Source organism: Cryptotermes secundus, unplaced genomic scaffold, assembly GCF_002891405.2.
Source record: "Cryptotermes secundus unplaced genomic scaffold, Csec_1.0 scaffold1682, whole genome shotgun sequence".
Classification (NCBI taxonomy): domain Eukaryota; kingdom Metazoa; phylum Arthropoda; class Insecta; order Blattodea; family Kalotermitidae; genus Cryptotermes; species Cryptotermes secundus.
In genome coordinates, this window is record NW_019739983.1 from 130,141 (window position 1) to 146,852 (window position 16,712).

Consider the following 16,712-nt stretch of genomic DNA (forward strand, 5'->3'; position numbering starts at 1 on the left):
GCATAATACATGATACATTTAAAGTATGAATGTAAAGTTAACTTCATGAAATTACCTTTAATTTGAATTGACTGGTGCTTAAGGCTGATTTTCGAAAATGCCACCACTGGCCGCAACGCAGGCTGCCGCTTGGTTGTGAACTGTGCGGGTAGCACGTAGCAGCTTCAGCTGTCTGTTTCTTATGTGGTCAGCGGCATCCAGAATGTGATTGAGCAAAGCATCTTGCGTTGCCACCTTCACATTGTAAACCAGTTCTTCCTTCCATCCCCACACACAATAATCCAGTGGGCTTAAGTCTGGAGACCTGGCTGGCAATTCTTCACGTACTTGTACGTGGACTGCAGTGTACCATACGAACTATGCCTTCTTCAGTGACGCCTTCATTAACACCACGCTCGGCTGCAATACGAACGCCGGGAAGTCTACCGGTATCTCGCAATGCCTGGTAAACTCCAGTAAACACTCTCTGGTTTGGTATTCTATGATTCGAAAACCGCTGCTGATATTCAGCTATGGTAAGAGCTGAGTTACCGTCACAAAACCCATACACATAAATCATATCTGCATACTCCTCAAATGAAAGTGTAAATGGCATCGTGAACGTAACAGATGCACCGAGATGAGAACTGTTCTGAACAGCAGTAGCCGCCACACTAGCCATGGCCTTACATACCAACCCACCACACCTTAGGTACCTCTCAAGTGTCGAGATAACGAGAACACTGTCTGTAGCTGGCTAAAAATAGCGACCTGCCAGATCATAGACGCGATTCACACGAGGGCATGTACGGGAATGAAAAAACAGTCATAACTCTGTAACTGTCCAAAATTGGACACATGTTTATATGAACATTTTTGATCATGAAGACCTAGGAAATCACCTCCTACAGTTATACCCTAAAGTCGTGAAACACCTGTATACACACATAAGAAAATATGCTTATATATATATATATATATAAGCATATTTGCTCAAAGCAAAAACTGTGGAGCTAAGGAAACAGCCGTTGCTAGTAAACAGCTGTGAAACAACATTCATTTCTAGGCAACAGCCACAAAACAGACGGAATGACATCTGTTGCTGGGCAGCAGATTCTTAATAAGCTAGAACAGATGGCCGCTGCTAGAGAACAGCTCAGGAAACATGTTCACGTGGCTACAGAGGAACGGTGTTTTCTATGTGGTCCAGGATGAAATGTTATAAGCAAGGGGCAAGGTTAAAGCTGAGTTAGTTGAAAATCAGTCTGTGAAGAGACTAGGAGATTGGTGTGAAATGGCCACCAGCCTGGGAGCTAGTCAGTTCAAAGTCAGGCTGTGAAGAGAAGACTTTATGTGTACTGTAGTTAACAGTGATATTTGGAGTGTGTAATTCAGTGAGACTGTTATAATTAGTGTTAAACTCCATTACCAGGAAACAACTAGTGGAGACTGTAACAAACATAACACTAGTCTCTGTATGATAGTGATTTGTGAAGTGCAGTAATGAGTTATATAAGTGGTCAATAAATTGAGTCACCAATCCAAACCCCCTCTATTATCACTCCTACATGTGACAATATTTAATTAAGATTTAACTTATCATGCTGTCATAATAGATCAGTTTATATGAAAACAAATGCTTCAACTATTTCAGCATAAGATCCACAAAGACAAGAGCTAAAGACTTCATGAGAACTTTTGTGATCGCTCATATCTAGCAGAGGTCCAGTCATACATACAATACTAAGCCTACAAGGACATAACAGCTATCTTCTAAAATAAATAACAGTATCTCTGTAATCCTTGCCAGTTCACTATTCATGTGATCTTCATCAGCTCTGCAGCAAGAATTGAGACATACCTTTACGAACACATTCACATGCTGCCCAGCGCTGAGCTGCATTGAATAGTTCCAATTCTGAACTGATTGTCAACTCATCCTGTTCCAAGATAACAATTAGTGTTGACAGCTCAACTTCTTCAAAACTAGGTTCTTGCAGCACAGCTTCTGTCTCTAAGCAAATAATCTGAAATGCAACAAAACATTAAGGTTTGAATGTGTATGAACATTCAAAGTTTCAAAGCTGAACTTTCTCAAGATTCTTGATTTTTTCACATTCTTCAAGTTTGCACAGTATTCTTACTTCCATTTTCAATATATAAGTTTAGCATGTAAATTATACATCCATATGACTTTTATTGCCACCTACTGTCTTCCATGCTTTCCTTCACTCTGTGACACTTCTGTTAATGCAAGAAGTGGATTACTGATAGAGAATATTACTTCAGTACAACACAACAAAACATTCATGCTTACTTGCAAGCATTTATCCATAAGCACAGGTTCTTCAAACAGCTTTGCAAACTCATATGCTCTACAGGCATTTTTTGGGAATAAATCTTGCCACAAATAATTTGTGCATTCTCCCACCAAATGTGGCAGCATGTACTTCTTTGCCACATAGCATAATTCACATGCCTGATCAAAAGATTGCAGGTTGATTGCATCTGTGTAAATGTACCTGAAATGAAATTAATTGCTCAGGAGAATGCTTCAGTACTCTACACTGTGAATGCATGAACAAGACAAGGTGCGTTGGAAAGGGATTTCAGTAATTATTTATGTATTCTTTGCATGAATTACACCAAATGAACATTACAGAGAAGTAATGTCTGTCTTTCCATTTGTGTTATCTCATAAAAGTATCTGAACACATGCAAGGCATGGCCTCTTATGATAACTGGTTATTAGAATCAGCCACTTTATAGAATCAAATTTCAGAGAATAAAATCAAATAACCAAACAGTATTATATTTTTGTCACTTACTGGAATCAGATGTTCAGTTATAAGACTCAAAGCTGTGTTAACTACAGTCTTTATATGTGGTGTGGATAATGTCTTTTCAGTGGTAGGCCCAACGGGTAATTCATCAGCTAGCCCTAAATTTTAGCTTGCTACTGCTACATCCAGGACAGTGACATTATGAAGATATCAGGAGCTGTGATCTGAAAGGACTAATTTCTACAAGGACATTGTGTTGTTGACCATTATTCCTTATAATCCCTATTTAACTTTTAAATACCCCCTCCCCCAACTCTCAGTCCTCTCTCCCTGCAGTACCATGTTGCCACCCTACCTTTCTAATCCCATTGTTTGTAAAAGAACTAGTTTTGTGAATTAAACGTTCTCTGTATATTACACGTACAGTCTGTGCATTGTCAGGTGGTCATCTGGAGAATATCTGCCAGTCTGCTTCTGCTTTACAGAATCAGTAACCCATTATATTCTGTACGCTTTATTCCTCACTAATCAATGCTTGATTATTAATTATTTTACATTTGAATAATTTTTATAAACATGTCAGTGAACAGGAAGAGAACAAATTGGAGTGTAACAGATAAGTAGCCCACAGTGAATGACATGAGAAGTGAAGACAAAAGAAAGCATGAAGGTAAAGTCAAATCATCAGTGAAGTGTTTCTAGGTTTGTTCAAACAGGTCAAGCTGATGAATGCTCAAAACAAACACATTCTTTTACAAAAAGCCAGTTATCTTGATAAGGTAAAAGAAGAGTTTAAAATGACCAATAAATGGTTGATGAGATGGAAAGAGACTGCTTTGTTTATAAGAAATCTTCATAGAGGAAAACAAGATTTGAACGACTCAGCAGCTGACAATTGGTTAAAACCTGCATGGTCAACTGTATGAATAACTTAGAGATCAAGGCATATCCTGAATAGATGAAATGGTGCTATACTAAAATGCAAACCTGATCACTGTTACCCTGAAACATAAAATGAACACTCAAAATCAGATCTTCAGTGATAGGTAAAAATAAATGACTCACATTTCAAAGGAGTTCAAAAATCTACCTGCTGAATACGCCAGCTACAATGCTTGGATGACAGATTCTGAATCTGAATAATATCTGTCCAAGTAGGTAAGAAGACAAAAATTGCACTAATTCTGAACAACTTCCCAGCCTATCAAAGCTTAAATTTACAATATACTGAATTAGTTCTACTCTGAAACACTTTCTTGAGTCATGCCCTTAGTCAGGGAATTATACAAACCTTCAAGAACTTTTACAGACTGGATATGAGACAACCATCGAATCAACAGGTGATAGTTTCAGAACTTCATCGCACATCGTAAAAGAAGTGCTGATTCTAGATGCATTTTATATGATGATGAGCACCCACATCAAAGCTACTGAAACCTGTACTGTCAATTTCTTTACAAAATGAGAGCCAATGTGTTGTAATAAAGTTCAACAATGTCAAGATTTGCTCTAGTGGAGTGAACAAGGGTTTAATGAGTGGAATGATGCAGATTATGATGTACAAGTTAGCACAAGGTACCAACAATTTAATTCCCAGAATGGTCACAGCATGTCACTGGGGTGTCAATTCAGGCAAACTCATGTACCCAAGCAGGTTTGGACATGTTCCAATTTGCGTTTACATGAGCCAAGCAGCAGAGGAAGTAGTAGGTGTCCGTGGTACTGTTGGTGGAAAAATGAGTGACAAGAATCTGGAGCAGCAGATAAACATGAACTTATGTGTGAAGATTGGCAAAAATGCTAGTAAAACAGTAGCCCTATTAACAGTGGCTCATTTTTTTAATGCTAGTGGGGTGGGACTAAGTTCCTTGTACTGTGGCTACTTCTGGCCTAGTGTACCAGCCCCAGATGATAGGTGAGGGTGATTGTGGAGCAATTGGTGAAATGAAGATTGGCAGGGGAAACCAAAGTACTTGGAGAAAACCTGCCCCAGTGCCACTTTGTATACCACAAATCCCACCTGACCAAACCTGGGATCGAACCCGGGCTGCCACGGTGGCAAGCCAGCAACTAACCGCTTGAGCTATGGCGCGGCCTAACAGTGGCTCATGGTGAACATGCTATAAAGAAATCGAGTGTTTTTGAAATTCATAGGCAGTTGAAGGAAGGACGAGAAGGTGTGCAAGATGACATAAAGAGTGGGCAGCCAAAAATGCAAAGGATAGATGTAGTGTTATTTGGAAGTGCCAACAAGGTTACGGGAATCTGTTCGGATGAAAAGACTCGATCTCTGGCCTGACAAGTGGATTCTTCACCTTGACAATGCCATTAAGAGTTCGTGAGTTCCTGGCTAAGAAATCTATTACAAAAATGGACCACCCACTTTATTCACCTAACTTAATCCCCTGCGATTTTTGGCTCTTTGCTAAATTAAAATATGCCCTGAAGGGACAAAACTTTAACAACATTCCTGAAACATTCACAAAAGGTGTTTTCATCATGGCTCATGAATGACGGATCCACCTGCATGACACACTTTTCATTAATTTTTACCAATGTTTGAGGTGGTATGGGCTGGACAACTGGGGTTCAATTCCTGGAAGGAGCAAGAGATTTTTCTCTTCTCCATGCAGACCAACTCTGGGGCACTCCCAGCCTCCTATACAATGGCAACCAGTGGCCTCCATGGGAGTAAAGTATCACATGCATGAAGCTGACCACTCACATCCTTCCAGAGCCAAGATTAAGAATGGTGAAGCTATACTTATACTCCCCCATACATCTTCAGGGCACAGTGCATAATTAATTAATTAGGTACAGGTATAATTTTAACTTTAATGGTTGCGGTACTTCAGTGCGTGTGTAACAAACCATTTAACAATGCCAAGCTGTCACATATTAGGAATACAGGTACTATTTAATTCCATTATTAATCTTGACATAACATTTAAAATTTCACCAAAAAGGGTGTAACAATATGAACTAACAACAAAATGGAGACTAATTCAATATCAGTTTCACAATATGTAACTGTAACCTAATAGTGTAATGGTAATTGAAGAATAAAGGACGATGAGATGGACAGAAGAATTACAAAACTAGTTGCACAATTGTACTGTTATAGCAAGTGAATCAAGGAGGATGAGACTGGAAGACAATTACAAAACCAATTTCACAGTTTGTATTCTTCACGCAACATTGTTAGAATATTTACATCAAACATGAGCAGATAAAACAAGAACTGCATAGAAAAATATGATTAGAAGGGCAGGTCAAGTGTAGATGGCAGTAGAATATTAAAACAGATCTCAGAGAAAAATGCTCAAGATATGAAGTGGCTCAGAATATGGTCCTATGGATGGCTTTGTGTAAAGACAATAATTTACTACCAAAAATGTAACATGAGCAGTGTTTCTATGCTTTCTGCTGCTGTTTGTATAATAACAAAAATGACTGGTGACCAGGATTAATTTTGGACTATGGTGGTGTCACATCTCAGAAGGAAGCATAGCTCTGTCAATAATGCACATGTTTAAATGATTTGCACAAACTGACGGCTCACCCTGAAGTGACTAATAGTAAAAGAGTAGATATTGGTGACATATGATCTCATCATGGCTTATATCAGGGCATGATCTTGGCATTCGCCTGGAAGGACCAAAGGAAATCACAAAGCCTCAGTCCGGATACATGATGCTTGGGGAAAGATCCAAACAATGTACTTCATGAACACATCACCTGCACTATCATGTAACACTAACCCATTCAGTTAGGCCACGCCATAGCTCAAGTGGTTAGTCACTGGCTTCCCACCGCGGTGGCCCAGTTTCGATCCTGGGTCTGGTCAAGTGGGATTTGCGGACAAAGTAGCTCTGGGGCAGGTTTTCTCTGAGTACTTCAGTTTCCCCTGCCAATCTTCATTCCATCAATTGCTCCACAATCACCCTCACGTATCATCTGGGGCTGGTACAATAAGCCAGAAGTGGCCACAGTACAAGGGACTTAGTCCCACCCCACTAGCAATAAAAAAAACCCATTCAGTTGTTATCATGGTACTTTCCTATAAGGAGAAACTGGTACATAAAAGTGCTAGAAATTTTACAGACTTTATGATAACACTGTCCCCCTCTCAGCCACCTAGATCCTAAACGCATGTGATTGTACAATATAAAAATACTCTAAATTTTCCCAACATCTTCAAAACAGATTAAAAAAAGACAAGTTCAAAAATGTCATACTCTAGTAATGCCTTGAAAGCATCTGGCTGCACATCCAAAATAGGGATTGGGTCATTCTTTTCTGCCATTCCGCCAAAAAACATTGCTTCAAAAACTGGACTTGACATTGCCAGGAAGAGCTTGTGACCTCCAAACTCCTGAAAAACAAAACACAAATATTAGTGATATCCGTTTCAACTACCAGATTAAAATATGACACTGATCCTGTGCAATGTAAACTCTCAATCAGTGATGCCATAGTACTACTGCATATTAATAACAAATAATTAAAAAACTGCTAGTGCAACACTGATTAATACAAAGAGTATGTCATTTTTGGTTTTATTACAGTTTTCTCCAAATCTGTCAGTCAGTCCATCTGCCCATCTATGTATATATGGTTACCTATATGTACACATAACATGGTACACTATGCTTTGAAAGTACCACTATCGTAATTGTGAATGTCTGTCAGTCTTTCATTCTGAGAAATCTGTGTAAAATATGTTAAACATGGAGTAAAACTCATCAGCTTCCAAAGCAGACATTTTTTTTGAGCAACCGACTGTTGCTCAGATACTAAAACAACTCCACACTTTTACATAATCAGTATCTATCTTAACATGTTAGATCACAAAGACCAATTTTAATATTATCTCACCCACACCCAAGTTACACATGTCACTTCCCCTGAGGTTCTGAAACCAAAGCTTTGTATACATATTTGATTTCTCACAAGTATGTCACATGTTCCATCAATCTTATCCTTCCTTATTTAACTCAATAACAAAGGGTACACATTATGAAACTGTTTATTATGTTGGACTTGAAAGGATTCTGACGATGGTGTATACTGTACTTCTTTTGGCTTATTTTGGACTTCACCCATCGTCTGGTATATAAAAGACAAAAAACCACGACGTTTCGGAGACTGGATCTGTCTCCATCTTCAGGTGGATAGGCCTGGTTAAACCTACTCAACTGGGCCCCTTAGAAAGAGCTAGTCTCAATCACTAGGACCCTGTGTTGGACAAATGTTAGATTATATACCGCGGGACTCATGCACTCTTTGGGAGTGCTGACAGTTTGATCTTTGGTTTGAAACCAAAAAAACACCATGCAAGGTCATAAGTCAGTGGTTCATTCATTAGCTCTGAACATTGAAATCGTATATCATGGTACTGGTTTCAATACTATTTTCGTTTAGATATGACTGTTTATGACCTGGTCAGCCAAATAGAGCCCAGCTTTAGTTTTGAGAACTGAGGAGTAATATGCATCTGTGCTCACATGTTAGTGCTTCTAGAGCTTTCAAGGAAGCATGACGTAATCAAGGATTGGTTTTCAGTAGCGAATTATCAGTTAGGAAGTCTGTGTCAGATTGTCATCTTTCTCTATCAGTTAGAAAGTCAGTGTCAGACTGTCATCTATTACGAGGGTCGTACTGAAAGTCATGAGCAACAATTTTTTGTAAAGTAACATGCTTTATTATTGACAAACCAAATATACCACCTCAATCTACAAACCTTTCTTTATTTTTCCACATAATCGCCACTTCTTTGTACACATTTCTCCCAGCGTTCTGGGAGTTTGAAAATTCCCCTTCTGTAAAATTATGTTCCAGCCAACCGAAGACACTGACACACTGCTTTCTGAATTGCCTCCCTTGTCTCAAAACACTGTACACGCAGCTGATCCTTCACAAATCCGAAAAGATGGTAGTCGGAGGGTGCCAGATCAGGGCTATAGGAGGGGTGTGGAATAATTTCCCACCCCATTTCTGCAATTGCTTCCAATGTGGGGGCGAGTGTTGTCATGCAGGATGATGATGTTTCGTCCCGGACGTTTATTGCGCAATGCACAACGGAGCTTGTGCAGTGTCTGGACATAATGAGCAACACCGATGGTTTGCCCAGGTTCCAGGAATTCAGCCAGAATAAACCCCTCTGCATCCCAGAAGACTGTGTCCATCACCTCAGCAGCTCATGACACTGTCTTTGCCTTTTTTATTGATGGAGAATGCAAATGGTGCCATTCCATACTTTGCCATTTCGTTTCAGGCTCGAAATGGTGAAACCAGCTTTTGTCACCTGTCACAATACAGAGCAAAAAATCATCGCCTTCGTGTCAATATCTCTGCAGCAGTTCTGAGGTGATGGCTTTTCGCTGACCTTTGTGGTCTTCGGTCAATAACCGCGGGACCCAACAAGCACAAACTTTCCTATAGCCCAAACTTTCAATCATCTCCTGTACTGCACTGTGCCCTATTCCAAGTTTTCGGGCTATTGTGTCCACAGTCACATGCCTGTCATCTTGAATGATCTCATCCACTCTTTCCTTTTTGCGTTCAGTTGAGGCTGTTTGAGGACGACTGCTCTGAGGCTCATCTTCAATGCTGGTGTTCCATCTTTAAAATGTTTCACCCATCTTCGAACACTGCTCGCACCCATGCACACACTTCCATAAGCACGCTGAAGTCTTTGGTGAACTTCTGCAGCAGGATTTCCTCTTTCACAAGAAATTTGATGACAGCACAGTGGCAAAACGACATATCATTGTCGGCCATTTTGTTAGGAGTGATACTGGTCACGTGATGCAAGCTATTGATGTCACAAGACACTCAAGGTTAACACAACAGCTGGTTCCACCTACCGCCGTACTCTCTTTTGTCTGCTGTTCCCAGGTTGCAAGCAAAAAAAAAGTTGCTCATGACTTTCGGTACGACCTACGTACTTTACATATTGTTTTATTTTGTCTCGGATCAGGTATAAACCCACTGAGCCAGTATTACTTTGTGAGTAAAAGGCATCTTCATCACTGTGACTTTCAGTATCAGTGTCAGACTGGCACTCTTTTTGAATAGTATTATAATTACTTTGCATCACTATTGTGCGAGTATTACTAACAGGTGAAAGTATCGCTTTGTCACTCAACATAAAATATTCGATTTAGATGGACACCCCCCTTCCCCAAGATGATTCTTCAATCGCATAAGGCGAATATCACAGTCAGTGGCGTTTCTCAGGGAAGGCCAAGTTCATCTGGGGCCCAATTGACTCAACTGGAGGTGAAACATTCACAACACTGCCCAACCAAAGGGAAACAAATACGTCGTGTATGTTCGTTAAATAAGAAAAGCAGGAGCACCATTTTCTATTGTAAAAAGTGTGATATTGCCCTGTGTGTCATGGACTGCTTCGAGAAGTGGCACACGTGCGTCAGAGTGTGAGGTACCGTAAACTGTGAAGTGATGCAGTTCAAATTCGCGTACAGTCTGAACAAAATATTACTGTATATAGTGTGATAATATTTACAATATCACCAAGTCTCAAGGTTGAAAAAAACTACAGGTAAGTCCTCTGGAATTTCATAACATAATAAAGATTATACATTGCATTTCATGACAAAATAATCACAGCTATTTTCGTCTGTAAAAATTGCTCTTTTGTGTATATGTAGAAAATTTTTTTGCCTTTCAGGTTCTTTTTAGTTCATATTTCTATGCTGCATAGAACGGAAAATATCTAGTTTTTTTCTGAAAATCTGCCATGTTAAAGATTTAGGGCCATTTAAATTCCAGTTGTAGAGGGCTGCTGGCAATTTCAAAGTCCATACGTTAAAGGTTAAGCTCTCTAAGACATTACCAAGGTCACGGCTACATGACCCATCCATTATGCGGGCCCCCCATGCTGTAGTTGCTGCTTCCAGCATAAAACCAGGCCTACACATAGCGATTGCATAGTGTTACCAACAAAACACTATATTAATTTTCATGCCTTAATCTTTGTTCTATTGTTTTAATATTTTAATTTCTTATATTTACTTCTGTAATTTTAAACACGATTTTTATCTGAGGGTTTTAGCTTTAAATTTCGCCCAAGATTTGTTATACATTTACATTTGAATTTAATTTCAAGACACAATAAGGATCCTTATTCAAGGAATAAAATGACAACTGATTGCAACTCAACAGCTCAGACTGGTGCATTGTACGCCTGATGATGACCATGAAAGGGTCAAAACATGTTGCGTCTCTAATGAACATAATAGTAAAAGGAAATGTTGATGCAGTAGTTGGTATATTCTATACTTTATATACATATCTTATTTATGACAGACAACAGGAGGTACAATATTAAGATTAAACTATATATTGTTAAATGTTAATGTTGGCTGATGAATTGGAAAAGATCTGGAATGAACTGCATGGAGCCTAATCAAGATACTATCCTGACATCTGCCTGGAAAGACTGAGGAAAGCAATGAAAACATGTGATGACAGGCAAGTGTCCCAGCTGAGATTCTAACAAAGCACTTTCCAAATACCAGTATGGAGCATTACGTCACACTCAAACACGCGAACTATGCCAATCCTCTTTTATGTGAGCATTCATCCTACATATATTTGTGTATCTGTAACGTGAAATTGTTATTCATTAATACCACTTTCTGACTTTTATCTGTTACATGTGGCTTTATAATATTTAATACTCACCATGTTCTGTGTTGTGTTTTGCTCCTGTTACTGCATGCATTGTACTGCTGGATCTGTGTGTGTGTGTGCTGTCTTCATTTTGGTTGTGTTATGATGTTGTGGGGGTAGGAGGTGGGGTGTTGTTATGCTGTTCTGTGTAAATAGTATGTAATTCGTGAAATACTGGGTTATATATATCTTTATTTATATTGTTCATATGTGTGTTTTTCTTTGTCGTTCTGTATATATGATAGTTTTCCAATGTGTTTAAGTATTGTCCTTTCTTATTTGTTGCTATGATATCCATGCATGCAGTAACAGGAGCAAAACACAACACAGAACATGGTGAGTATTAATTATTATAAAGCCACATGTAACAGATAAAAGTCAGAAAGTGGTATTAATGAATAACAATTTCACATTACAGATACACAAATATATGTAGGATGAATGCTCACATAAAAGAGGATTGGCGTAGTTCGCATGTTTGAGTGCGACGTAGGAAGAATCCTGAAAAGTTTATTATTTACAATTCATTGTCCTATATGACGAATACAGATTTTAGTCATTTTAGAATGAAGACATTATGGCATGCAGTACAATAGTTTAACGTGCATAAAGACATCTGAAGATGCCACAATAGTGCTGAAACATGTAGTGTGGAAGTGAAGAATAAGGTGAAAAAGTGTATACACTGTAAGATGGTCAGCATAAACCATGGAGGATTCTTTAATGTCATCCTGTAGGTGTTCGCATTGTGTACCCATTGTACTTTGTCAGCATTGTATGTATGTATATATATATACACATATATCTTGGCATTCAAACACATATTGTTAATAGTGGCTTCTGATGTATTGATGTCCCTCTGAGGATGGTCTGTAAAGACCAAAAAATGTAAGGGATGAAGGATTGAAATAGGGGAAACCTTTACTAGTCACACAGGACAGAACTGTTTAACCTTTTATGATATTGTTAGTGTGACAGACCAAAATGAAATAAACAAAAAATATCTTCCAAAATTATAAAAAAATGTTGTCTATATCAAAACAGAGTGCACACACCTCTGAAAATGGTAAAAGGTTACCAACACTATTCTCAATCAAGATAAAGAAATAATTTAACTGCAGCAAGAACATTAAATGAGGGAGGAGCCGTTATATTGCAGGTTCTTATTACTGTGTACCTGCTGACAAGGTTCAGTCCCAACAATAAATCTGCAGTCACTCCATTGGGCTGTCTGTAGCAGATACTGACCTCGTTCACTGATTTTCTGCTTCTTTATTTGCCAGTCACATGTTGAACTCATCTAAACAAATAGAAATTAAAATATAACTCAGCTACAACTTTGCACTTAAGGACTACCTTACACACATCATTCAGTGTAGCATACACTTATTCTTACAGTTACAGTTTAACCCCACTGTTGACAATTCTGATTACAAAGCAACAAATGACAGGACAACTGCAAAATAATGTATTGGAAAGTATGCATTAGTAGTCATGGCCTAATTGATGCATTATCCCAGCATCTGTCTTGAGGGATTGAGGAAAATCATAAAATACCTTATTGAGATACTTGGTCTCCAGGTAGGGATTTTAACCGAAGCCATAAGGATTACTAACCACTTGACTTTCATATTCAGTCACACACTACTTGTAAGGAATGGCAAATATATTATGTTCTGCAAGAATGAACCTTTTCAAATTCGATAGTTTTAGTGTGAACATCTCATAAACGGCAGTTCACATGTAATGTGGGTGTATACAATGCATTTATTGGATATTTTCATCAAAATTTTATATTTGAAGGGCAAATTTACAAATATATAATGAATTCAGTGGTCAATGGCAATAAAAAAACTAGAAGGGTCCAGATGAGAGCTATATTTGAATGTACAGGGAGTGGGCCCTCTTGGCCCTTGCACCGCGACCACAGTGATGTATTGTGCTTTAGAGCTATATTTACACTTTAATGCGCTATTTTTATCACTGCATTTCGTCTTCCATTCAAGAATCTTATTATAACCATCCACAGATATTCAGTGGGGTCTCTAAAGCGTATACATAAAAACATCACATTTATGCCTTTATCTTTCCAACACCTTTATTCTCACGTGGCTCTATTATTTCAAATACAGTCTATTTTCAGCTAAAACTTGTGAATATAATAAAGCTGATTAAAGAAACCACCAACACTAAGCATGTATCCTTCCGGTTGATTTCACGCGCTGTACGAAAAACAAACACACTGTCATGTGGTTGTACTCTTCACAATGATTACACTTTGGCGACAGTTTACTTGAGGTTAATTCGTGTTGTAAGGGCGTTAATAACTGAGACTTCCAGGCCCAATATTATTAATTTATTCCAACTTCGATGCACTACATTAGCAGCTATTTCTTACTCATCGTCTTCCAGCCATGATGGCCATAATCCTACGGCTAATTATATAACAACGTAACAACATTGAAAAAAAAAAAAAAAAAAACATTTACAAGATAAACAAATTTTTATCATACGGAACGTCAGGAAAAAAAAAAAGATTAACCATGTACAGAATAATCACATTTATAGCATCAGGAACCTCAGGAAAAACGAGACAATATCCAAAGAGTAACTGTCTACTAATTTGAAACTTAGAGATATAATAAGCCATAAGAGATAAGAGGTCAGCATATGTCATTCCGAGTAGGTTCTATAGGATTATGACGATGGTGTGTAACACTAAGAATTACTGTTTTATTTTACTTCGTCTATCTGCTATTCTAAAGACTAGAGATCACAACGTTTTGGAAATTGTATCTGTTTCAGTCCTCAAGTGAGGGTGGAAAAATCTACTCCGTTGGGTGTCCTAGAGATAACCTCAATCACTGGACAACCCATTTCAGTATATTAAGATTCTTTAGGCAGACAAAAGCAATTGCACGGTGGACTTGGATGAATACTACTACAAGGATAAGTGAAATACTTTACTAGAGTCCGGGGTTTATGGACCCTTGCCCAAGATCATACAGGTAAGGTTGAGAGAAAAGTAAATGAACTTCCTAAACACATAATTGTTCATCCTACAGATCTAAAACACAAGCTGTCTCCAGACCAGAGCAAACCACATCTACGTATAAGTTCTTCCCACGATTCACAAAACTGACATTCTTCTGAGGCCTATAGTGAGTTCTGTTGGTTCGCCTTGCTATGCCCTAGCTGATTTTATCCATAATGTACTGGGTCCTCTTGATGTAAAATCTGAATTCTTCGTAAAGAATTCGGACCACTTAATAGAGTTGCTGCAACCTTAAAGCTTCCATATCTAGATACCCTTGTGGGGATCTTTTGTCTTGTCGTTACTTCAATGACAACCCACTTCTTCGGAACAGTTTGTAGGTCCTGAAAAGAACCGTTGGTTGCTGAGATGCTTGGCCGGTGAAGTAGCACGCGCGCGCCGGTAAGAAGGGATGTTGGTTGCGGTGTGTGGACTGGCCGCAGTGCGGCCGTTGCTTGATCGCAGTCCGGCAGCTGCTGATGGAATTCTGGTTGCCGAGCGCGGTCGCTGGAGTGGATAGGCAGTACCTACGCCAGTTGACCAGTGTATCGGGCATGACTACCGGCGAATCGAGGCGGCCGAGTTGCCCAGTGAGTCGGGTGTGTGTCCGCCGGACAGCCGATGCAGTCGTGCCTGGCGCAGCGAAGTGCCGATGCCTCCGAAGACCGAGTGCTGGCGACGAAGTGTGCTGGCTGATGTTGACTGATCGTAGATTGATCGTTGACTGATTTGGCAAAGTCAAAGTCATGTTACAACCGACGGTCAGTCAGTCTGTCAGTCTTGGTGTCAAGCCCCAGCTGGAGCTCATGAACAGATATTACTTTTGAATGAAAGTTACTGTCTTGTCTGTGTGGGGCGCCCTCTCTGGCGAGAGGTCGGGTCTGTCATTTGTCAGTCAGTCTGTATTAATATGTTCACTGTCTGTATTTACATAATTTTACATACACACTTATTTCTTTTATGTACAATCTATACAAGGCCTCTGTCAGTCCAGGCTCAGTACAGCAGATTACGCACTGTTTCCAGTATTATTCANACCTTGTTTTGCAGGCGCTGCAGTTTCATTAGATTGGTGTCTGCCGCAAACCCCCAGGCGGGACTAGCATAAGGCATTACAGATCAAATAAGAGCTTCATGGAGGGTCAACTTAATGTTAGCGCTCAATCGCTCACTTTTGAAAAAGGAATATACTCTAATGAATGTTCTGAAGGCCTTGGCTTCGAGCATTTCTATGTGTAATCTCCATGTCACTCTCTCATCGAAGATTACAGCTAGATATTTTGCACTATTTACAAATGGAATATTTTTTTCATTTAGAGTAAGACAAGACTCAGGCGGTCGACGACCACGAGAGAAGTAGCCCCCCCGAGTCTTATCTTCATTAATTTTTATATTCCAGCGTTCACACCAGGTCTCCATTGAGCTGAGACCGCGCTGAAGTTTCTAACAATAAAACCCTCCTTGCGATCTGTCGCATATAGACAGGTGTCGTCCGCAAAGAGGGCCAGGTGAACACCATGTGTTTGGGAGGCATCATTAATATACAAGTTGAAAAGAGTAAGGGAAAGGACAGAACCTTGTGGCACCCCTGCTTGCATTTCCTTTGGCGTTCACATTTCGCCTTCAACCGAGACCCTGAATTTACGTTTAGAGAGAAAGGACCCAATAAGTTTGGTCAAACTGTTCGAGAATTCCAATTTTGATAACTTATACAGCAATCCTGAGTGCCACGTGGTATCAAAGGCTTTTTCGATGTCGAAGAACACTGCAGCCGTAGACATTTTATTGTTGAAATTAAGGATCACGTGGTCGGCAAGCCTCATACATTGCAATGTCGTGCTGTGAGGTGCACGAAAACCAAACTGACTTGAGTTGAGCAGGCCTCTTTCTTCAATGTGTTTACGGAGGAATTTCAAAATTACTATTTCGAATAGTTTTCCTGTCGTGGACAGGAGGCAGATCGGAAGTAAATTTTGACGAAATTTCGGGTCTTTACATGGTTTAGGTAAAGTTATTATTTTGCTTCCTTCCAAGTATTTGGAAAGTGAGAAAGTCGAAAACAATGATTGAACAGATGAGTTAGGTGAAACAATGGTCGCCTTGGAAGGTGCCTGAGGTATTCATTTGGAATGCCGTCAATTCCACAGGCCTCTTTTAATTTCAGGGATTTTATTAATTTCTAAACGTCACATGGTGTGATCCTTAGAGGGTGGTTT

The 16,712-nt window shown here is 39.3% G+C and overlaps 1 protein-coding gene across 3 annotated transcripts in view; it reads right to left on the reverse strand.

Moving 5' to 3' along the window:
• LOC111872268 (BTB/POZ domain-containing protein 6-B) overlaps positions 1-13,908 on the reverse strand; it is a 36,753-nt gene extending 22,845 nt beyond the window's left edge. Inside the window, exons 1-5 of one of the 3 annotated variants that reach the window (XM_023865977.2) lie at positions 13,651-13,908; positions 12,711-12,762; positions 7,001-7,137; positions 2,297-2,501; positions 1,841-2,006 (exon numbers count right to left, since the gene is read on the reverse strand). In XM_023865977.2, coding sequence (XP_023721745.1) covers positions 1,841-2,006; positions 2,297-2,501; positions 7,001-7,107 — 478 coding nt within the window. In that variant the 5' untranslated portion in view covers positions 7,108-7,137; positions 12,711-12,762; positions 13,651-13,908. The other 2 variants (XM_023865975.2, XM_023865976.2) reach the window with 2 other exon arrangements.
• Positions 13,909-16,712: the final 2,804 nt, after the last annotated feature.